This window comes from Pogoniulus pusillus, chromosome 6 (genome assembly GCF_015220805.1).
Source record: "Pogoniulus pusillus isolate bPogPus1 chromosome 6, bPogPus1.pri, whole genome shotgun sequence".
NCBI classification, from domain to species: Eukaryota; Metazoa; Chordata; class Aves; order Piciformes; family Lybiidae; genus Pogoniulus; species Pogoniulus pusillus.
In genome coordinates, this window is record NC_087269.1 from 1145383 (window position 1) to 1168009 (window position 22627).

The 22627-nt window shown below is 54.8% G+C and overlaps 1 protein-coding gene across 3 annotated transcripts in view; it reads left to right on the forward strand.

Moving 5' to 3' along the window:
• Positions 1 to 22627, forward strand: part of RAB6A (RAB6A, member RAS oncogene family) — a 62859-nt gene that overhangs the window by 33322 nt on the left and 6910 nt on the right. Inside the window, exons 2-7 of one of the 3 annotated variants that reach the window (XM_064144200.1) lie at positions 4665 to 4723; positions 9368 to 9421; positions 13850 to 13990; positions 14101 to 14206; positions 18902 to 19013; positions 20096 to 20189. In XM_064144200.1, coding sequence (XP_064000270.1) covers positions 4665 to 4723; positions 9368 to 9421; positions 13850 to 13990; positions 14101 to 14206; positions 18902 to 19013; positions 20096 to 20189 — 566 coding nt within the window. The remainder of the gene's footprint in view (positions 1 to 4664; positions 4724 to 9367; positions 9422 to 13849; positions 13991 to 14100; positions 14207 to 18901; positions 19014 to 20095; positions 20190 to 22627) is intronic. The other 2 variants (XM_064144199.1, XM_064144198.1) reach the window with 2 other exon arrangements.

Here is a 22627-nt window from a genome sequence, read left to right on the forward strand (position 1 = left end):
TGCTTCCAGTCATTGCCTTCTACAGCAAAGCCTTTCTCTCTTTCTCTCTCTCTCTCTGCTCCTCTGCAGCTTGCAGAGAGAATAAATCAGCAGGCAGGCTGTGCAGGTGCAGCACTGCCTGCTCCTCAGGCCTGATCTTAGGGAGGGTGAGTAGCTAACTCAGCTAGCAGCCAGCAGTCATCTCTGCTAGGAGCAAGCTGTGCACTGTGAGGTTGCCCAGGGAGGTAGTTGAGGTCCCAGCCCTGGAGATACTCAAGGTGAGGCTGGACAGGGCTCTGGACAACCTGATGTAGTTGAGGATAGAATAATGGAATGGTTTAGGTTGGGAGGGACCTCAAAGTTCCTGCTGACTGCAGGGAGGTTGGACTGGATGAGCTTTGCAGGTCCATTCCAACCCAGACCATTCTGGGATCCTTCCAAGCTGGTGGAGCTGCAGAAAACCACCTGAGGAAGTTGGATTCAAGCTTAACAGCTCCTGTTGGAGCTTGGTTGCCTTCTGTGTGCAGCCAGGAGCTGGGTAATGTGGACTTCTGTGTTGGATCAGGAGCTTGAAGGAGCAGAAAAGTCATCTGATAAACTCCACTCTGCTGGTGATGTTCAGCCCTTTGCTGACAGAGCTTCCGGGACTGATGTCCAGGTGCAGCAGTGGTGCAAGGAATGGATCCTTTGCTCAGTCACTTGCTGAGCTTCCCCTCTGCTTCACACAGTTCTGCCATGCCTGCCTTGTGAATCCCTCCAGTGGAGTGACCCCTGACAGCTCTGGGTGCCAGGGGAAGGGAGGAGAAGCCACTGCCCAGCTGAGTTGATTGGTTCAGAGTTAAACGACCTCACTTCAAAGGTCCTTTGTGGGAGGACTTTGTGCTTGGCTGTGAGCTGTTGGAGCTTGATCTTCAGCAAGAGGGTGGAGAGCATCTGTGCTTAGCACTGAATCCATGAGATCAGGGAATGGCTCAGGTGGGAAGAGAGCTCAGAGCTCCTCTCCTCCACCCTCCACACCGTGTCCAGGGACACCTCTCAGCCAGGCTCAGCTGCTCCAGGCCTCATCCAGCCTGGCCTGCAGCACCCCCACAGAGGAGGCAGCCACAGCCTCCCTGGGCAGCCTGTGCCAGAGGCTCAGCAACCTCTGCCTCAGCTCCACTCTGAGCCTGCTCTGCCTCAGCTCCCAACCATTCCCCCTTGGCCTGTCCCTGGACAGCCTTAGCCAAAGTCCCTCTGCAGCCTTCCTGCAGGATGCCTTCAGCTCCTGGCAGCAGCTCTGAGGTGCCCCTGGAGCCTTCTCTCCTGCAGGCTGCACCCCCCCAGCTCCCTCAGCCTGTGCTCACAGCAGAGCTGCCCCAGCCCTGGGCTGCTCCTTGTGGCCTCCTCTGTGCTGCCTGCAGCAGCTCTGTGCCCTCCTGCTGCTGGGGCCAGCAGCCCTGGAGGCAGCACTGGAGGTGAGGAGTGAGCAGAGCAGAGCCCAGGGGCAGGATCCCCTCTGCTGCCCTGCTGCCCCCCCTGCTCTGGCTGCAGCCAGCACACAGCTGCCTGCTGGGCTGCAGGAGGGCACTGCTGGCTCCTGGGCAGCTGCTCAGCACCCAGCACCCCCAAGCCTCTCTCTTCAGGGCTGCTCTCAACCCCCTCTGCCCCCAACCTGGTTTTGTGCCTGGGCTTGGTGTGCCCCAGCTGCAGGCTCTTGCAGTTGGACTTGTTGAGCTGCATGAGGTTCTCCACTGTCCCTCCCCTACTGCAGGCTGGCATTTTCCTTGCCAAAAACCTCCTTCTCCATTCCTCAGCTGAGATGATTCCCTCTTTCCCTGTGCCACAGCTGTCAGCCTGGCCAGCAGAACCCTCTCAGCCCAAGCTGCAGTAAAACCCCAGCTGCAGCCTTTCCTCCCTCACCTTCAATTCCTCCAAGGATGACATTAACTTCATTTTTCCCTTTTTCTCTCATCCTAGCAACATGCCAGAAATATCTTGACCCTGAGGATGTCACATCCTGCTGCAGCCTTCACTAATGGCTACATTTGTGTGCTGAAATCTTGCCAAGAGATTAAATTAACCCAGTAGATTAAAAAAGAGCTTAATGAAATGAGGCTGAAGTCTGGACTTTCTTAGCTGCTTCCTTTAGATAACTCCCCCCCCTGCTTGCTCTCCCCCTTGTTTGCAGTCTGCATTTCAAGCTCTTGTTTGCAGTCTGCATTTCAAGCTCTTGTTTGCAGTCTGCATTTCAAGCTCTTGCCTCTGTGTGTTATTTTGCTGCTGCTTCTCCCTGCTGAGCTTCATTTTCCCCTTGAAGGTGCTTCTGCTTTGTGCAAGGTTGTTTGGCATGCTCTCTCCTCAAACTTGCTTCCAGTTGCTTCCAAATTGATGCCTTCTGTGAGCTGGATCAAGCCCTGGGCTGTGGAATGGAACATAAACCATGAAAGCATTCAAACAGAACAAGATCCAAACTCTCCTGCAGGTCCTCTGGCAGCAGATTGGGTATTCTTCTCTCAGTGCTAGCAGACAACACCAAGCTGGGTGGGAGGTTTGATCTGCTGGAGGACAGGAAGGCTCTGCAGAGGGCTCTGGCCAGGCTGGAGCCATGGGCCAAGGCAAACTGTGTGGACTTCAACAAAGCCAAGGGCTGGGTCCTGCACCTGGGTCACAACAACCCCAGGAAGGCTCCAAGCTTGGGGGCAGAATGGCTGGAAAGTGCCCAGCAGATAAGAACCTGGGGTTCTGCCAGCAGCTGAAGAGGAGCCAGGGGGTGTCCAGGTGGCCAAGCAGGGCACCAGCAGCCTGGCTTAGATCACCAAGAGCATGCTCAGCAGGAGCAGGGCAGGGATTGTACCCCCTCAACTGGGCACAGCTGGATTCAAGCTTAAAAGTCCTTGTTGGAGCTTGGTTGCCTTCTGTGTGCAACCAGGAGCTGGTCTAGTTTGAAGAGTAGATGTGGACTGGATGATAGGAACAAGTTCTTTGCCATGAGGGAGGAGGGACCTGTGGCTGCATGAAAAAGGCTTTGCCTCTGTCCCTACTCTCTGTCAGTGGTGGCTGAACACACAGCTGGCAGAGAGGAGCTGCAGAGGAGGCAGCAGTGCCCAGGTGGGCAGCAGAGCCAATGGCATCCTGGGCTGGCTGAGGAGCAGTGTGGGCAGCAGGACAAGGGAGCAGCTTCTGCCCCTGTGCTCAGCACTGCTCCGGCCACCCCTGGAGTCCAGCTGTGTCCAGCTGTGGGCTCCTGCATTGCAGAGAGCTGCTGAGGTGCTGGAAGGTGTTGAGAGCAGGGCAGCAAGGCTGGGGAGGGGCCTGGAGCAGAGCCCTGTGAGGAGAGGCTGAGGGAGCTGGGGGGGTGCAGCCTGCAGCAGAGGAGGCTGAGGGCAGAGCTCATTGCTGCCTGCAGCTGCCTGCAGGGAGGCTGTAGCCAGGTGGGGTTGGGCTCTGCTGCCAGGCAAGCAGCAAGAGCAGAAGGGGCCAGAGTCTGAAGCTGTGCCAGGGCAGGTCTAGGCTGGCTGTGAGGAGGAAGTTGTTGGCAGAGAGAGTGATTGGCACTGGAATGGGCTGCCCAGGGAGGTGGTGGAGTGGCTGTGGCTGGAGGTGTTGAAGCCAAGCCTGGCTGGGGCACTTAGTGCCATGGTCTGGTTGGTTGGGCAGGGCTGGGTGCTAGGTTGGGCTGGCTGAGCTTGGAGCTCCCTTCCAGCCTGCCTGATTCTGTGATTGCAGGTGCAGACACCCACCATGGGCTCTAACCTTCACCAGGGTGGAGAATGACAACATTGAGGAGATTTTTCTTTCCTGCATCAGTTGTCAGGCACTGGAAGAGGCTGCTCAGGGAGGTGTCTGCTCTGCTCTGGGGAGACCTCACCTGCAGGGCTGGGGCCAGCTCTGGGGCCCCCATCACAAGAGAGACAGGGACCTGATCAGAGGCTGCAGAGGAGGCAGCAAGGTGCTGAGAGGGGCTGGAGCAGCTCTGCTGTGGGGCCAGGCTGGCAGAGTTGGGGCTGTGCAGGCTGCAGGCAGAGCTGAGAGCTGCACCTGGAGAGCTGCAGGGCAGCTGCAGGCAGGCTGGGGAGGGACTGTCCAGAAGGGCCTGGGCTGGCAGGAGCAGGGACAAGGCTCTGGAGCTGGAGCAGGGCAGGCTCAGGTTGGCCACGAGGAGAAGCTCTGCACAGGGAGGCTGGGGAGAGGCTGGCACAGGCCACAGGGAGCTGCTGGAGGCAGGCAAGGGCAGGCTGGAGCTGGCCCAGGGCAGCTGCTCTGGCTGGAGCTGGCCCTGCTGAGGGCAGGGGGGTTGGACAGGATGGGTTTTGAGTCTCTTCCAACCTGATGCAATCTGTGACTTCTGTGCAACTGATGCTTGTGAAGCAGGTCTTGAAGACCAGGCTGGCTGAGGCTGTGTGCAGCCTGCTCTAGGGTAGGGTGTCCCTGGGCATGGCAGGGGGGTTGGAGCTGGCTGCTCCTTGTGCTCCCTTCCAGCCCTGCCTGATTCTATGATTCTAAGCCTCCAGGAGCCAACTTTGCTCACAAAGCCAAACCTGCTGCTGACTTTGCAGCTCTGAGGTCAAGTCTCTGCTCTCTTGCTTGTAGGAAGTTCCTTGGCATGGGAATGGATCACAGCAAAACTCCTGTTTGGAAGTCACTTTGCTTAAAAGCTTCTCTGAAGCTGTTCCCTGATCCTGTGTTTTGTTGTTTCTCTTTTCCAGTGGGGAAGACTTCCTTGATCACCAGGTTCATGTATGACAGCTTTGACAACACCTACCAGGTAAATTCACTTCTGCTCTTCACTTGCCATGTCTTCCCTTGGGAGAATCCACTGGATTGCAGCTTGCTGCTTTGATAACCTCTCAGAGCAGCTGGATTCTGTTCCAGCAGCTTAGCTGTGACTTGAGAATGTGCCCTGAAAAGTTCCAGCCCCTGATATTCTGTGATTCTCTGTCTCCCAAGAGGTTCAGTCTACCAGGGAGGGGTTTTCTCCCCCCCACACTCACCATTTTTGCCCAGAGAGGTGGTTGAGGCCCCATGGCTGGAGGTGTTTGAGGTCAGGCTGGCTGAGGCTGTGTGCAGCCTGCTCTAGGGTAGGGTGTCCCTGGGCATGGCAGAGGGTTGGGAGTGGCTGCTCCTTGTGCTCCCTTCCAACCCTGCCTGATTCTGTGACTTATTATCAGCCCATCCCAGATCTGATGATGGCTCCATGGGGAGGAAAGTCACAGGTGTCCCTCTCTTCTAAAAGCTGAGCTGCAGGAGGTTCTGCAGAGGGCTGGAGGGTCACAATGGCTGAGGTTGGAAGGGACCTTTCATAGAGTGGTTCAGGTTGGAAGAGACCTTGAAGATTATCTCCTTCACCCTCCACACTATGCCCAAGGTCAGCTCTCAGCCAGACTCAGCTGCTCAAGGCCTCATCCAGCCTGGCCTGCAGCACCCCCACAAAGGAGGCAGCCACAGCCTCCCTGGGCAGCCTGTGCCAGAGGCTCAGCAGCCTCCTGCTGAACAACTTCTTTCTAAGAGATATGGATCTGATGGAGTGGGTCCAGAGGAGGCCACCAAGATGGTCAGAGGGCTGGAGAACCTCTGCTGTAGAAACAGGCTGGGAGAGCTGAGTTGTTCAGCCTGGAGAAGAGGAGGCTCCAGGGAAGCTTTAGGCCTGCTCTGCCTCAGCTCCCAACCATTCCCCCTTGGCCTGTCCCTAGGCAGCCTTAGCCAAAGTCCCTCTGCAGCCTTCCTGCAGGATGCCTTCAGCTCCTGGCAGCAGCTCTGAGGTGTCCCTGGAGCCTTCTCTTCTGCAGCCTGCACCCCCCCAGCTCCCTCAGCCTGTGCTCACAGCAGAGCTGCCCCAGCCCTGACCTCATCCTTGTGGCCTCCTCTGTGCTCCCTCCAACAGTTTGATGTCCTTCAAGACCCCAAGAAGGACAGGTGGAGCAGAAAGCAGTGGGCTTAAAGCCTGGGAGTGCTTTAGGACACCATTTCAGGCTGCCTGCTGAAGCAGAGAGCACAGGAGTGGTTGCTGTGCACTTCCTCACCCTGTGCCTCCTTATTTGTGATGTAAGGAAGGCTGAAGCAGTGCTTGGCTTTTATTTCAGCTGACCTTGAAGCCGCCTCACTGCTTGACAGTTGGGTGACAGGTCAGGTTGGGTTGACATGAAGGAGAGCAAAAGGGGCAGGGGCTCTTGGCCACTCTCAGGATGTAGGCTGATCTTGAAAAGGTTGGAAGCTATCAAAGTCTTGCAGGTCCTTTAAAATCTTTCTTCTCCAAGCAGAACATGACTTGGTTACAGGTGGTGAGGTTCTGAATGCACTGAGACAACAAATCTGTTCCCTGCTGAATGTGAAAGGTTTTTAGGGGGGTGGGAGGAGGAGGTAAGGGGTAAAAAAACCATCAGGAATCCCACAGTGACTCTTCTGTTGCTTGGTGCCTGTCCAAGCATCTCATTTAGAGCTCTCTGCTTCTGTCCAAGCATCTCATGTAGAGCTCTCTGGTTCTGTCCAAGCATCTCATGTAGAGCTCTCTGCTTCTGTCCAAGCATCTCATTTAGAGCTCTCTGCTTCTGTCCAAGCATCTCATTTAGAGCTCTCTGCTTCTGTCCAAGCATCTCATTTAGAGCTCTCTGCTTCTGTCCAAGTATCTCATTTAGAGCTCTCTGCTTCTGTCCAAGTATCTCATTTAAAGCTCTCTGCTTCTGTCCAAGCATCTCATGTAGAGCTCTCTGGTTCTGTCCAAGCATCTCATTTAGAGCTCTCTGCTTCTGTCCAAGCATCTCATTTAGAGCTCTCTGCTTCTGTCCAAGCATCTCATTTAGAGCTCTTTGCTTCTTAACCAGAGGATCCTAGAATGCTTTGAGTTGGAAGGGACCCCCAAAGCTCATCCAGTCCAACCCTCCCTGCACTCAGCAGGGACATCCTCAGCTAGATGAGGTTGCCCAGAGCCCTGTCCAGCCTCAGCCTGCTGCTGCTAGCTCTGTAGGAAGCTGTGGCAGCTTACCTGGGGCACTGCTGAGCTAGTGGATGGGGATGGCCAAGCTGGAGAGGCAGGCCCAGAGAGTGGTGGTGATTTGCCTTTGGAATGGGCTGCCCAGGGAAGTGGGGGAGTCTCCATCCCTGGAGGTGTTGCAGCCAAGCCTGGATGGGGCACTTAGTGCCATGGTCTGGGTGATTGGGCAGGGCTGGGTGCTAGGTTGGACTGGCTGAGCTTGGAGCTCTCTTCCAGCCTGGTTGATTCTGTGATCTCCAGGGCTGGGGCCACAGCCACCTCCCCAAGCAACCTGTTGCAGGGCTCCAGCACCCTCCTGGTGCAGAACTTGTTCCTCACATCCAATCTCAATCTGCTCTGCTCTCATTTCAAACCACTGCCCTCATCCTGTCCCTGCAGACCTTTGGGAACAGTCCCTCTGCAGCCTTCTTGTAACCCCCTTCAGGTCCTGGCAGGCAGCTCTAAGGTCTCCCTGGAGCCTTCTCTTCTCCAGGCTGAACCTCCCCCAGCCCCCTCAGCCTGTCCCCATAGCAAGCTGCTCTTCTCCAGACTAAACTCCAGCTCTCTCAGCCTCTCCTCCCCAGAGCTGCCCCTGCCCCCTCAGCCTGTCCCCATAGCAGAGATTCTTCAACCCTTCAGTCATCTTTGTGGTCTCCTCTGGACCTGCTCCATCAAGTCCATGTCCCTGCTGTGTTGAGGGCCCTGTAGCTAGACAGGGCTGCAGGGGAGCCCCCCCACAGGGCAGAGCAGAGGGGCAGGATCCCCTCTCTCCACCTGCTGGCCACGCTGCTTTTGGATGCTTCCTTCCCTGTAGTTCCTCACTGCTGCTCCTAGGCAAATGAGGCAGAATCATAGAAGCAAAGCTTCTGTGGTGGGAGAGGGCTGCAGTAGGCAGCAGTGCTCCCAGGAGAGCCACCATGCTCCCAGGTTCTGCCTGCTGTAATTACATGGTCAGCTGAGTGCAGGTCTCTTAGTTAACCTGCTTGGGTTGGGGTTTTTTTCCCCACACCCCCAACACCATTTTCCTTTCAGCTCTGCTCCTCTCCTCTCTACAGAGCTTTGTCCTAGTTCTTTCTCAGGCAGCTTTGACCCTCTGTGCTTTCTGCTAATCACAGGAGGGGCTGAGCTGCCATAATGACACCAAATGATTGCAAAATGACTCATGAAAGCTTCAAACCCACAGGACAGAAACATCCCAGTGCCCAGCACCCTCTGGAGTCCTCTCAAAGCCAAGAGCATCCCTGTAGGTGCTTCAGCAGCTGCAGGGCTGTTAGCTGGTGGCTGCTTTGCTGCTTCTGGACAGTCCTCATCCATTTTGGATGCCCATTTTGTGCACACTGCCACAGCCTATCATTATTTGAAGAGGGATTTTTGTCTCTGTGTCTTCAGTTGGTAAAAATAGAAAGCAGCACTGAGTGAAATCTCTGCTGTGCATTCAGGCCTTGCTCCTGCTGGCTGCTAGGGAAGAGGGAATTCAGCTCTTGGCCCTCCAGCTTACCCCTAAACTTCAGGGGAAGCAGCATTTGGGAATCTAAACCCAGAACTTCCTGTCCTGTGTCAAGGAAACTCAAAACACCTGGAATAAAACTCAGCCAGTGCTGGTGTGACCCCAGGAGTGATGGCATAGAGCGGTTTGGGTTGGAAGGGACCTCCAAAGCTCATCCAGTCCAGCCCCACCTGCACTCATCAGGGACATCCCCAACTAGATCAGGTTGCCCAGAGTCCTGTCCAGCCTCACCTTCAATATCTCCAGGGCTGAGGCCTCAACCACCTCCCTGGGCAACCTGTTGCAGTGTTCCAGCACCTTCATGGTGCAGAACTTGTTCCCTTCTCTCCATGGGAAAGGCTTCCCTTGGCAGCCTAGGATGGAATCAGCCAGGCTGGAAGAGACCTCCAAGCTGATCCAGTCCAACCTAGCACCCAGCCCTGGCCAGTCAACCAGACCATGGCACTAAGTGCCCCCAGAGCATGCTGATACCCATCTGGCTGCCTGGATTCATCCCTCAGTATCATGGAATAGTCTGGGCTGGAAGTGAGCTCCAAGGCTCATCCAGTCCAAGCCCCTCTGCAGTCAGCAAGGACATCCTCAACTAGATCAGGCTGCCCAGAGCCCTGTCCAGCCTCACCTTGCATGTCTGCAGGGATGGAGGTCACAGCAAGTCAGGTGAAGAACTTTGTGTGCCTTATGGCATGGGTTTGGTTCTGAATCTTGAGTCTTGCTTCTAGGTAGAGGAAAGCAGAAAACTCCTCCCCCTGTTCACATCAATTCTGAAGTGACAGCAGCAAACCTTTACCCTGGGAAACCTCTCTGCCTTCCCTCTAGTCTGAGCCTCCCTTTTTAGCTTCAGGCCATCACCCTTTGTCCTCTCCCAGTCTCCTGGGGTTGAATGGAAGAGATTTTGGGGTTACTTTTCCCATCTTCTGTTGTTTTTCCCCCCCCAGGCAACAATTGGCATCGACTTCCTATCGAAAACCATGTACCTGGAGGATCGAACAGTGAGTCCCATTTGCTGCCTTCTTGCTCTTGTTGTGCTTCTCTGGGCTTGGGATGAGGCTCAGCAGCTGTTGTCCTTGTGCAGGGAAGCAGAGGAAGAGCCTTCCTCCACCAGCTGCTTCCAGCTTGGCACTGCTGGGGGATATTGGGCAACCACCACCAGCTGCTTCACCTGCTAGAAGGTGCTCTGGTGTCACCCTCTGGGATGGTGTGGATGATTTGAGGGGGGGATTGGAGAAGGGCATCAGGCTTCAGCCCTTCTGTTTCTGATCAAAGCACAGAATATAATTGGCCAACTGAAATAGAAGTGGCCAAATAAAATGCCAGTGGCCAAATGCTGCCAGTTTCAGGCTGGCTTGCCAACGTCCTTTGCTTTCCAAGCTTGCCTTCAGCAGCAAGCCCCAGACTTGGTTCTTGGCTTGCTGCAGCTCCAGCTCCCTGCAATGAAAATCCCTCCTCTGGGGAAGCAAATGAGCTCAGATTGTTAATTAAGGCAAATCAAGCAGGGAGCTGTTTGCAGGAGCAGGTTGTGCAGAGCTGCTGCAGAAGCTCCATGGTGCTGTGGCAAGCCCCACGGTGAGTGTGGTGGCCTTGAAAGAGCTTTGGTGATGGGAAGTTCTCTCCAGAGCCAAGCTGGCCCTCCTGCACCTTGTGCCACTGGGGCTGCTTTTAGTCTGTCCTGCCTTTTTCTTTCAGAGCCTCCATGGTAAGAGACCTCCAACCTCATCTGTCTGCATGTTTGTTTTACTCTTGCTCTGTGGCTAAGGCTTAAATACAGACTAACAACTGAGCAGCTGCTTAGACATTCGTGGAAGGCTTTAGGTTGGAAGGGACCTCCAGAGATCATCCACTTCAACCCCACCTCTGCAGTCAGCAGAGATAGCCTCAATTACAGCAAGCTGCTCACAGCCCCAAACAACCTGCCCTGGGCTGGTGCCAGCCGTGGGGCATCTCCTACCTCCCTGGGCAGCCTGGCACAGGCTCTCAGCACCCTCAGTGCTGCATTTCTCCTTTCTCTCCAGTCTGAATCTCCCTCTTGGAGTTTCAGACCATCCCAACAGGCCCTGCCCAAGACTGTCCCCAGCTTTGTTATAGACCCCCTTAAGTCCTGCAAGGCCACCAGAAGGTCTCCCTGGAGCCTTCTGTCCAGGCTGCACACCCCCAGCTCTCCCAGCCTGGCCTCAGAGCAGAAGGGCTGCAGCCCTCCCAGCATGGCTGTGGCCTCCCCTGGCCCTGCTCCCGAGAGCCTCACGTTTTATCCTCCCTGAACACCTCCCTTCAGAAGCTTCTCCGCTGCTTTCACAGCAACTGAAGGCTCTCCCTAGAGAGGTGTCAAGGGTGGTCTGGTTCTTCCACCACCAACCATCCTCCAAGCTGCTGGAGGTGATGTCTGTGAGCCCTGAGGAAGGATAGCAGCAGAGCCTGAAAATGTGGTGTAGGCAGAGCTGGAGGTGAACAGAGAACCAGCAATTTTCTCCTTGGACCTCTCAGTTTAGAAGCTGAACAGGTCTGGGGATGATTCATAGAATGGGCTGGAAGAGACCTCAAAGCTCAGCCAGTTCCAACCCCTCCCACCAGCCCAGCTTGCTCAAGGCCTCATCCAGCCTGGCCTTGAATACATCCAGGGAGGGCACAGCCACAGCCTCCCTGGGCAGCCTGTGCCAGTGTCTCCCCACCCTCACTGCCAGCAATTTCTTCCTCATCTCCTATCTGAATCTCCCCTCCTCCAGCTTCAGTCCATTCCCCTAACTCCTAGAGAGTGTGAATGCAGGACAGGCTGCACCTAGCACCACAGAGCAGCTCCTAGAGAGTGTGAATGCAGGACAAGCTGCCCCTAGCACCACAGAGCAGCTCCTAGAGAGTGTGAATGCAGGACAAGCTGCCCCTAGCACCACAGAGCAGCTCCTAGAGAGTGTGAATGCAGGACAGGCTGCCCCTAGCACCACAGAGCAGCTCCTAGAGGGTGTGAATGCAGGACAGGCTGCCCCTAACACCACAGAGCAGCTCCTAGAGAGTGTGAATGCAGGACAAGCTGCCCCTAACACCACAGAGCAGCTCCTAGAGAGTGTGAATGCAGGACAGGCTGCCCCTAACACCACAGAGCAGCTCCTAGAGGGTGTGAATGCAGGACAGGCTGCCCCTAACACCACAGAGCAGCTCCTAGAGGGTGTGAATGCAGGACAGGCTGCCCCTAGCACCACAGAGCAGCTCCTAGAGGGTGTGAATGCAGGACAGGCTGCCCCTAGCACCACAGAGCAGATCCTAGAGGGTGTGAATGCAGGACAAGCTGCACCTAGCACCACAGAGCAGCTCCTAGAGAGTGTGAATGCAGGACAAGCTGCACCTAGCACCACAGAGGTGCACCTAACACCACAGAGCAGCTACTAGAGAGCACCAAGCCCAGCCAAGCCGTACCTTACACCACAGAGCAGCTACTAGAGAGCACCAAGCCCAGCCAGGCTGTACCTTACACCACAGAGCAGCTCCTAGAGAGCATCAAGCTCAGCCAAGCTACACCTAACCACAGAGCAGCTCCCAGAGAGCACCAAGCCCAGCCAGGCTGCTCCTTACAGCACAGAGCAGCTCCTAGAGAGCATCAAGCTCAGCCAAGCAGCTCCTTACACCGCAGAGCAGCTCCCAGAGAGCACCAAGCCCAGCCAGGCTGCACCTAACAACACAGAGCAGCTCCCAGAGAGCACCAAGCCCAGCCAGGGTGCACCTAATGGCACAGAGCAGCACCTAGAGAGCATCAGGCTCAGCCAAGCAGCTCCTTACACCACAGAGCAGCTCCTTACACCACAGAGCAGCTCCCAGAGAGCACCAAGCCCAGCCAGGCTGCACCTAACAGCACAGAGCAGCTCCTAGAGAGCACCAAGCCCAGCTGAGCAGGTCCTTACAGCACAGAGCAGCTCCTAACAGCACAGAGCAGCTCCCAGAGAGCACCAAGCCCAGCTAAGCTGCACCTGACAGCACAGAGCAGCTCCTAGAGAGCACCAAGGCCTGCCAGGCTGCACCTAACAGCACAGAGCAGCTCCTAGAGAGCACCAAGCCCAGCTGAGCAGGTCCTTACAGCACAGAGCAGCTCCTAACAGCACAGAGCAGCTCCCAGAGAGCACCAAGCCCAGCTAAGCTGCACCTGACAGCACAGAGCAGCTCCTAGAGAGCACCAAGGCCTGCCAGGCTGCACCTAACAGCACAGAGCAGCTCCTAGAGAGCACCAAGGCCTGCCAGGCTGCACCTAATGGCACAGAGCAGCTCCTAGAGAGCACCAAGCTCAGCCAGGCTGCACCTAACAGCACAGAGCAGCTCCTAGAGAGCACCAAGGCCTGCCAGGCTGCACCTAACAGCACAGAGCAGCTCCTAGAGAGCACCAAGGCCTGCCAGGCTGCACCTAGCAGCACAGAGCAGCTCCTAGAGAGCACCAAGGCCTGCCAGGCTGCACCTAATGGCACAGAGCAGCTCCTAGAGAGCACCAAGCTCAGCCAGGCTGCACCTAACAGCACAGAGCAACTCCTTACACCACAGAGCAGCTCCTAGAGAGCACCAAGGCCTGCCAGGCTGCACCCAACAGCACAGAGCAGCTCCTTACACCACAGAGCAGCTCCTAGAGAGCACCAAGGCCTGCCAGGCTGCACCTAATGGCACAGAGCAGCTCCTAGAGAGCACCAAGGCCTGCCAGGCTGCACCTAATGGCACAGAGCAGCTCCTAGAGAGCACCAAGCTCAGCCAGGCTGCACCTAACAGCACAGAGCAACTCCTTACACCACAGAGCAGCTCCTAGAGAGCACCAAGGCCTGCCAGGCTGCACCCAACAGCACAGAGCAGCTCCTTACACCACAGAGCAGCTCCTAGAGAGCACCAAGGCCTGCCAGGCTGCACCTAACAGCACAGAGCAGCTCCTAGAGAGCACCAAGGCCTGCCAGGCTGCACCTAACAGCACAGAGCAGCTCCTAGAGAGCACCAAGGCCTGCCAGGCTGCACCTAATGGCACAGAGCAGCTCCTAGAGAGCACCAAGCTCAGCCAGGCTGCACCTAACAGCACAGAGCAGCTCCTTACACTACAGAGCAGCTCCCAGAGAGCACCAAGCTCAGCCAGGCTGCGCCTAACAGCACAGAGCAGCTCCTTACAGCACAGCCCAGCCAGGCTGCACCCAACAGCAGAGCTAGCCGAGCTTGCCGCCCGCCCCAGCCCCCCCTCCCCTCCTCGCATGCCTTTTTTCCCTTTCCATTCCTTTTTTTTTTGGGGGGGGGTGGGATGTGGGCTGGGTGGGCAGGGGCAGGCTGGGCTGGGCAGAGAATCCATTCATTCCCCCTTTGTCCTTTCGGTTGGATTTTAGCGGCGCTTTTGTTTTCTTGGGGGGCTCGTTTAATTTGTCTTCCACCCCTCCCCCCCTCCATCCCCCCCCTCCATCCCGCCCTCCCCATCGCAGATCAGGTTGCAGCTGTGGGATACTGCGGGTCAGGAACGTTTCCGTAGCCTCATTCCCAGTTACATCCGCGACTCTGCCGCTGCTGTAGTAGTTTACGATATCACAAGTAGGTATTTTTGGGGGGGGGGATTTGTTTTGATTGTGGTTGTTTGTTTTTTTTTTTAACACCTCGGGCTTGACTTTCTGTTTTGTTTTGTTTTGTTTGTTTTTCTTTCTTCTTTTCCCTTGCTTGTTTGACTGATTTTTGTCAGGTACGGTTGCAATTGTGGGACACAGCAGGTCAAGAGCGGTTCAGGAGCTTGATCCCTAGCTACATTCGTGACTCCACTGTTGCTGTTGTTGTTTATGATATCACAAGTGAGTGGGGAGGGGGGCAAAAAAAAAACACCCAACCCACCAAACCCCCCCCCCCCCCCCCCGACATAATTCTGCATCTCTGATCCTCGACCCCCTTCTTGGTTTTGCTTTTGGTTTGGTTTTGGTTTTAACTCCATCCATAAAGCTCAGTTTGGTTTTTAACCCTGCACGTTCCTTCTTGCTCTCATCTGGCTCCTTCTTCATTCTGCCATGGAATCAGAGGATCAAGCAGGTTGGAAGAGGGCTCCAGGCTCATCCAGTCCAACCTAGCACCCAGCCCTGGCCAACCAACCAGACCATGGCACTAAGTGCCCCAGCCAGGCTTGGCTGCAACACCTCCAGCCACAGCCACTCCACCACCTCCCTGGGCAGCCCATTCCAGTGCCAATCACTCTCTCTGCCAACAACTTCCTCCTCACATCCAGCCCAGACCTGCCCTGGCACAACTTGGGGTTGTGTCCCCTTCTGGTGCTGCTTGCCTGGCAGCAGAGCCCAACCCCACCTGGCTACAGCCTCCCTGCAGGCAGCTGCAGGCAGCAATCAGCTCTGCCCTCAGCCTCCTCTGCTGCAGGCTGCACCCCCCCAGCTCCCTCAGCCTCTCCTCATAATAACACTTCCACCTCCCCACTGATTCTAAGCAAGCTTGAAGCTTGTTGGTGTAGAATCATAGAATGGTCTGGGTTGGAAGTGACCTCTAAAGGTCATCTAGTCCCAACCCCCGGCCCCCCACTCCTGCAGTCAGCAGGGACAGCCTCATCTAGAGGATGTTTAAAGCCTCTCCCAGTTGCTGTCGTGTTGGAAGCTCTCCTGAAGCCTGCATTTTGGCTTTCGGAAGCCTTCTTGCTCCTTGTTCCTCTTCCATCTCTTTTGGTTTTTAACCCTTCCTTTTCTCCTGATGTCACCGTTTTGGGTCTCCACCACCTGAATCATCACGTCGAGGGCTTCACTGCCTGTTCCAACGACACCCCCAGACCTGTAGCTTGCTTCACTTCATTTACCCTCCCCCACCACCCAATGCTGGGGGTGAGAGGGGTGGCGTTGGGGTGGGGGAGGGGGGGGAGGATGCACTTAACACTCCATTTGCATTCCAATCAGCATCTTCCTCAGCTTGCAGCCCCTTAAAGCTGCCCTCTGAGCCCTCATCCTTTTAACAATTGCTCTTTGCTTCCTTCCTAAGGTACGTTGAGCTTTTGTCAATTGCTCTTTCCAAACCCTTTCTCTTCCTCCTCTCTCAAGCCAAAGACCCTCCCACCCCCACTCCTACATACTATTTACCCCCGCAAAAGAAAACTCAAACCTAACCCCCCCCGAAATTTTACTTTAGGACAACTAAACCTTTCCATTCTAACCCAAAACTAACCGAAGCAGTCACCTAATTCCTCTACAAACGCAAAACCCGACCCCAAGCTTTGCCTTGCTAACTAAAAACCAAACCACAACAGGAATTTAGGGGCTTGGAAAGAAAGCTGAGAGCCCAAACGAGAGGTTATCTGGAAATGGGACTTGTTTGGGGCTTTTTCCACCCCCCCTAGCAAACAGACCTATTAGCAAGCAGTGAAGAGAAGAATTGAGATGCTGGCAGAGTGATGGAGTCCTGCCTGTCTGTCTTGCAAGATACTGCTGTGCTCCTCCAGAAGTGCTGCAGAGCTTCTCTCTCCTCCCTTTTCAAGTGCTAAACCCCTCAAGGTGCTCTTTGTGTAGCTGCTGGAGCTCCCGAGGCAGCTTCTTTACAGCTCCTCATGGCATGCAGCTTTTCCACCAGCAGCCTGCCCTCACTAGATGAGGAGAGCTTCCCAAAGTTCTGACCTGGCAGCTTTTAAGGGTAAATGCTCTGTGGAGAGGTAAAATTGGGAGTTGAGAGGTTAAATTTGGGTTCAGAGTCTGTGGGATAGGTTAGGTTGGGATTTAAGCTCTGTGGAGAGGTAAAATTGGGGGTTGAGAGGTTAAATTTGGGTTCAGTCTGTGGGATAGGTTAGGTTGGGATTTAAGCTCTGTGGAGAGGTAAAATTGGGGGTTGAGAGGTTAAATTGGGGTTCAGAGTCTGTGGGATAGGTTAGGTTGGGTTTTAAGCTCTGTGGAGAGGTAAAATTGGGGGTTGAGAGGTTAAATTTGGGTTCAGAGTCTGTGGGATAGGTTGGATTGGTATATAATTGGTTCCATGGTCTAGCCTTGAGCTGTGTGGTAAAGGGTTGGACTCGATGATCTGTGAGGTCTTTTCCAACCCTGATGATACTATGATACTATACTATGATACTATAAGGTCTGTGGATGGGTTAAGTTGGGGTTGAGGTCTGTGGAGAGGTTAAATTGGGGTTTGAAGGAGGTAAAATTGGAGTTTTAAGGTCTCTGGATAGGTTAAAATGGGATTTAAGGTCTGTTAATAGGTTAGATTGGGATTTGAGGGGTTAAATTGGGGTTTAAGGTTTGTGGAGAAGTAAAATTGGGGTTTAAGGTCTGTGGAGATGTAAGATTGGGGTTTAAGGTCTGTGGATAATTTAAATTGAAGTTTCTGCTTCTATGCAAAGGATTTGGGAGCTGTTTGGAGCTCAGGGTTTAATCACAGAAGGGTTTGGGCTGGAAAGGACCTTTCAAGGTCATCCAATCCCACCCCCCTGCAGCCAGCAGGGACATCTTCAGGTTGCTCAGAGCACCAAACAACCTGGCCTGGAATGGTTCCAGGGATTGGGCATCTGCCACCTCTAAGAGCATCCTGGGCCAGGGTCTCACCACCCTCAGTGTAGAAGATGCAGGAAGTTACAGAACCCAGCATGGGGTTGGCAGAGACCTCTGGAGATCATCCCCTGCTGCAGCTGGGCACCCACAGCAGCTTGCCCAGCAACACAATGCCCAGGACAGGGGTTGGGGGCTCTCCAGAGAAGGAGACTCCACAACCTCTCTGAGCAGCCTGCTCCAGGTCTCCAGTGCCCTCACACCAAACAACTTTCTCCTCTTCTTCAGGTTGGCACCTCCTGGGGTCCACTTTGTGCCCCTTGCCCCTGTCCCTGGGACTAAACTCATTGCATAAAGCTGATAATTCCCAGGGAAAATCCTGAACCTGGCAAGTGAAAAAACGAGATCCCAGAATGGTTTGGGTTGGAAGGGACCTTTCAGGGTCATCCTGTCCACTCCCCCTGCAGTCAGCAGGGACATGTGCAACTACAGCAGGCTTCTCGGAGCTCCAAACAACCTGACCTGGAACGATTCAAGGGATGAAGCTTCTCCCAGCTCTCTGGGCAACCTGGGCCAGGATCTCACTATTCTCAGTGTGAAAATGTCTTCCTTCTCTCCAGCCTATTCCAGATGAAGCTGCTCCAGATGTGTAGCTGGTATTAAGCACTCCTGAGAAGCAGTGAAGCTGCAGGAACCTCCTGCTTATGGATACCCAAATCAGGAGCAGCATAGAGTCATAGAATGGTCTGGGTTGGACCTGCAGTGGTCATCCAGTCCAGGCCCCTCTGCACTCAGCAGGGACATCCTCCACTAGATCAGGTTGCCCAGAGCCCTGTGGATATCTCCAGGGATGGAGCAGCAGGATGCTTCCCTCTCTAATGGAGCCATAGATGTGGTACCTCAGTGCTGCCTTCCAGAGCTTTAGCAAGGACTTCAGGGTCAGGCTCCACCAGTTCTCCTGCCACAACTCAGAGGCTGCCTCCAAGGCTCAGCCAGTCCAAGCCCCTCTGCAGTCAGCAGGGACATCCTCTGCTAAGTCAGGTTGTCCAAAGCCCTGTCCAGCCTCACCTTCAATATCTCCAGGGCTGGGACCTCAACCACCTCCCCAAGCAGCCTGTTGTAGTGTTCCAGCACCTTCATGGTGCAGAACTTGTTCCTTTCTCTCCATGGACCTGCTGGGAAAGGCTTCCCTTGTCCTGTGGCAGCCCAGGGGATGTGTAATGGAAGACCAACGTTGGCAAACAGAGAGCCATGGAGTGGTAGGGGTTGGAAGGGACCTCTGGAGGTTGAGGCTTGAACATCTTCAAGGCTGAGGCCTCAACCACCTCCCTGGGCAACCTGTTGCAGTGTTCCAGCACCTTCATGGTGCAGAACTTCTTTTCTCTCCATGGACCTGCTGGGAAAGGCTTCCCTTGGCAGCCTAGGAGGTCATCATAGAATCAGCCAGGCTGGAAGAGACCTCCAAGCTGATCCAGTCCAACCTAGCACCCAGCCCTGGGCAGTCAACCAGACCATGGCACTGAGTGTAACGAAAGACCAACGTTGGCAAAGAGAGAGCCATGGAATGGTAGGGGTTGGAAGGGACCTCTGGAGGTTGAGGCTTGAATATCTCCAAGGCTGAGGCCTCAACCACCTCTCCAAGCAACCTGTTGCAGTGTTCCAGCAGCCTGCTGGTGCAGACCTTGTTCTGGCACACAGACCCCATCCTCTCTGTGAAATAGTTGATGTTGTTGCTCCATAACCAAAAGGCAAATTGGCCAAACCCACAGTGCTGAAGCTTCTCATTTTACAGGCAGCCAAAGTCTAGCTCAGCCTGGGTCCACCTCAGAGTTCCCTTCAGTGCTCCACTTCATCTTGGTGGCACACTCAGGGTTTCACTTGCTGCTTCTTCACACCCCCACCCCCATTCTTCTAGGCTGATGGCAGAGGTTGTGAAGCTTTCACTTTGAGCCTTGGAGCTGTGTTTAGAGGTGACCCCTGCTGGGCACCCCCCAGTGATGACCTCTCTCTGCTCTTCTCTGCTAGATGTCAACTCCTTCCAGCAGACAACGAAGTGGATCGACGACGTCCGGACAGAAAGGGGCAGCGACGTCATCATCATGCTGGTGGGGAATAAAACAGACCTAGCAGATAAGAGGTATGGAGGAACAGCCTCAGCTTCCCAGCCTTGGCTCTCAGTCCACTGCTGGGTGGGGTTGTGGTAGGCAATAATATTTATTGATAGAAGTGTATTTGCAGAGAGGGACCTGGGCAGGCTGCACAGGTGGGCACGGGCCAGTGTCATGAGTGTGAGCAAGTCCAGGTGCCAGGTTCTGAACTTGGGCCACACCAACCCCGTGCAGTGCTACAGGCTGGGGGGACAGAGTGGCTGCAGAGCTGCCAGGCAGAGAGGGAGCTGGGGGTGCTGGTTGGCAGCAGATAGATATGAGGCAGCAGTGTGCCCAGGTGGCCAAGGAGGCCAGTGGCATCTTGGGCTGAATCAGGAGCAGTGTGGCCAGCCCTCTGCTCTGTGCTGCTGAGACCCCACCTGGAGCTCTGGGTCCAGTTCTGGAGCCTCTGTGACAGGAGGGCTATGGATGTGCTGGAAGGTGTCCAGAGAAGGACTCTCAGCCACTCTGGCCCCAGCCTCTAGTGCTGCTTGGGGTTGTTGTGGCCAAAGAGCAGAACCCTGCACTTGGCCTTGTTCAGTCTCATCCCCTTGGCCTCTGCCCACCCATGCAGCCTGGCCAAGTCCCTCTGCAGGGCTCTGCTCCCCTCCAGCAGCTCTACAGCTGCTCCTAGCTTGGTGCCATCTGCAAACTCACTGATGCCTTTAGGAGCCAGGAAATTGGGTAGGGAGGGACCTTTTATGGTGTTATCTTATCCAACTCCCCTGCAATCAGCAGGGACATCTTCATCTAGATCAGGTTGCTGGACAGGAGCTTGGAGTTGCCTGCTGGGCCCTCCTGGCTGTTCCATTGGAAGTGCAAGCTTGGAAGCCTGGAATTTGGGTTGGAGGAAAGCTTTCATGATATTATCTAACCCAACAAACTGGTGCTGTTGTCTCCAGCTCTGCTCAGTTTGTGGCATGCCTGCAGGAGAGAATAAAAACCAAACAACCATGAAATGCTTTCAGAGCTGTTAATAAATTGGGGTTGAAGATGAAAATAGGAATTTTTGGGGATGTTTGTCTATTTATTTTCTTCCCCCCACCCTTAACTGTGTTTTGTTCTTCCCCAGGCAAGTGTCCATTGAGGAAGGAGAAAGAAAAGCCAAAGAGCTGAATGTAATGTTCATTGAAACTAGTGCTAAAGCAGGCTACAATGTAAAACAGGTGAGTGGTGTCCTGGGCACTGCCAGCCCTACAGCTCCTCCTCCTGCTGATGCACTCTGGGGGAAGCAGGACTGCCCTGGGTGGTGGGAAGCCCTTGCTGAGAGTGTTGGAGGATGTTTGTGGTCAGTGCACAAAAATTGTCAGGGCTGGAAGGGACCTCAAGGGGCAGCCAGCTCCAACCCCCCTGCCATGCCCAGGGACACCTCACACCAGAGCAGGCTGCTCACAGCCACATCCAGCCTGGACTTGAACACCTCCAGGGATGAGGCTGCCACCACCTCCCTGGGCAACCTGTGCTAGGCTCTCACCACCCTCATGCTGAAGAACTTCTTCCTAACACCCAATCTGAATCTCCCCACTTCTAGTTTTGCTCCATGAAGAAAGAAACAGGAAACATCTCAGAGTTCAGTTGGTGGCTGGAGTTCAGAGCTGGCAACAAATCAGAGGCTTGGTTTGGTTGGAAGAGGTGAATGGATTGAAGCTGGGAGAGGGGAGATTCAGACTGGAGATAAGGAAGAAATTGTTGGCAGTGTGGGTGGAGGGACACTGGCACAGGTTGCCCAAGGAGGCTGTGGCTGTGCCCTCCCTGAAGGTGCTCCAGGCCAGGCTGGATGAGGCCTTGAGCAAGCTGTGCTGGTGGGAGGTGTCCCTGCCCATGGCAGGGGGGTTGGAACTGGCTGAGCTTTGAGATCCCTTCCAACCCATTCTGTGATTTGTTCTTGGGGGACTCCCCAGAGCAAACACAGGCACCCCCTGTGTGTAGGTGGATGATCACATCTGTGTTTGATACCAGAGCATGGCTTGGGTTAGAAAAGCCCTCTAAGGTCATTGAGTCCTTCAGCCCAGCCCCACCAGGGCCATCAACCCATGGCCCCAGCTGCCATGGCCACAGCTTTCTTCAACACCTCCAGGGATGGAGACTGCACCACCTCTCTGAGCAGCCTGTGCCAATCCCTGAGCACTCTTGAGCAAAGGAATTGTTCCTCATCTCCAACCTTAACCTCCCCTGGAGCAACTTGAGGCCATTTCCCCTCATCCTATCACCTGAGATTAGGCAGCAGAGGCCAATCCCAGCTCACTGCAACCTCCTTCCACAGAATCAGCAGAGGCCAATCCCAGCTCACTGCAACCTCCTTCCATAGAATCAGCAGAGGCCAATCCCAGCTCACTGCAGCCTCCTTCCATAGAATCAGCAGAGGCCAATCCCAGCTCCTCCTTTCATAGAATCAACCAGATTGGAAGAGACCTCCAAGATCAGGTCTCCTCTCACCTTCCTCTTCTCCAGACTAAACTTCCAAAAGAGTTAGAGAATGGTGGAATCACAGAATCATTTTGCTTGAGAAGCCTTTGGAGATCTTCCAGTCCAACCATTCTCTGATTCTGCCAAGGCTGGTGCTGAACCATGACCCTCAGCACCACATCTCTGCCTCTTTTAAACCCTTCCAAGGATGAGGATTCCACCACCTCCCTAGGCAGCCTGTGCCAGTCCTTGAGAACCCTTCCAGTGGAGAAGCCTCTTCTAATGTCCAGCCTAACCCAAACCTGAAGCCATTTGGAGCTCCCTTTCCCCCTAGGAAAGACAAATCCTTGCGGGTCCAGAACCATCCCTTCCTGAGCTCCTGCCAAGGCAGCTTTGATGTTTAGCTTGAAGGATTTAAGCCATGAGCCAAAAAAATTGGGGACCCACAGGTCTGAGAGCTGTGATACCTCTTCAGTGACCAAATGTGGGTGAAAGCACTCAAGGAGATCTGTGATGACTTCAGATGCTTCCACTGTAGAGGGAGGCAGTGTCAAGTGGTGTTCCCACACTGCTGGGAGGCACTGGAGGTGTGAGCAAATGTTCTTGGGAGAGCCAAAGCCTGTTTATTTCTGGGAGATGACAAATTGCTTTGGCATCAGGGGAGAGCAGGGAAATGTCTCCTGGGCCACAGAATGAGGGTTGGCTTTGGGAGGAGGAGCTGCAGGCTCTTTGGGTTCTGACCTGCTGCTGGGTGAGGGTTGAGCACTTGGGACAGTGAAGTGAAATCATCTGGCAAAGAGTCAGGAGGTGGAAGTGGTCAGGACTGATCTGGGCTTTGCAGGGAGGCAGTGGTGCTGGAGCTCCCTGGTTGTGTAACAGAGATGCTCACCAGCAGATGGTGAGGAGAGGGCTGGGCCCAGCAGCCCTGCAGGATGGGATCCTGCTTTGCCAGCCAGCAGTTTCTCACATGGAGCTGTGGCTGCTGATCGTCTGGTCAAGTGGAAATGCAAGCTGCAGGGAGCTGGGGCTGTTCAGCCTGGAGGAGAGAAGGCTCCAGGGAGACCTTCTGGTGGCCTTCTAGGACCTGAAGGTGGAGAGGGACTTCTGACAAGGGCTTGTGGGCCTGGAGCAGAGCCCTGTGAGGAGAGGCTGAGGGAGCTGGGGGGTGCAGCCTGCAGCAGAGGAGGCTCAGGGCAGA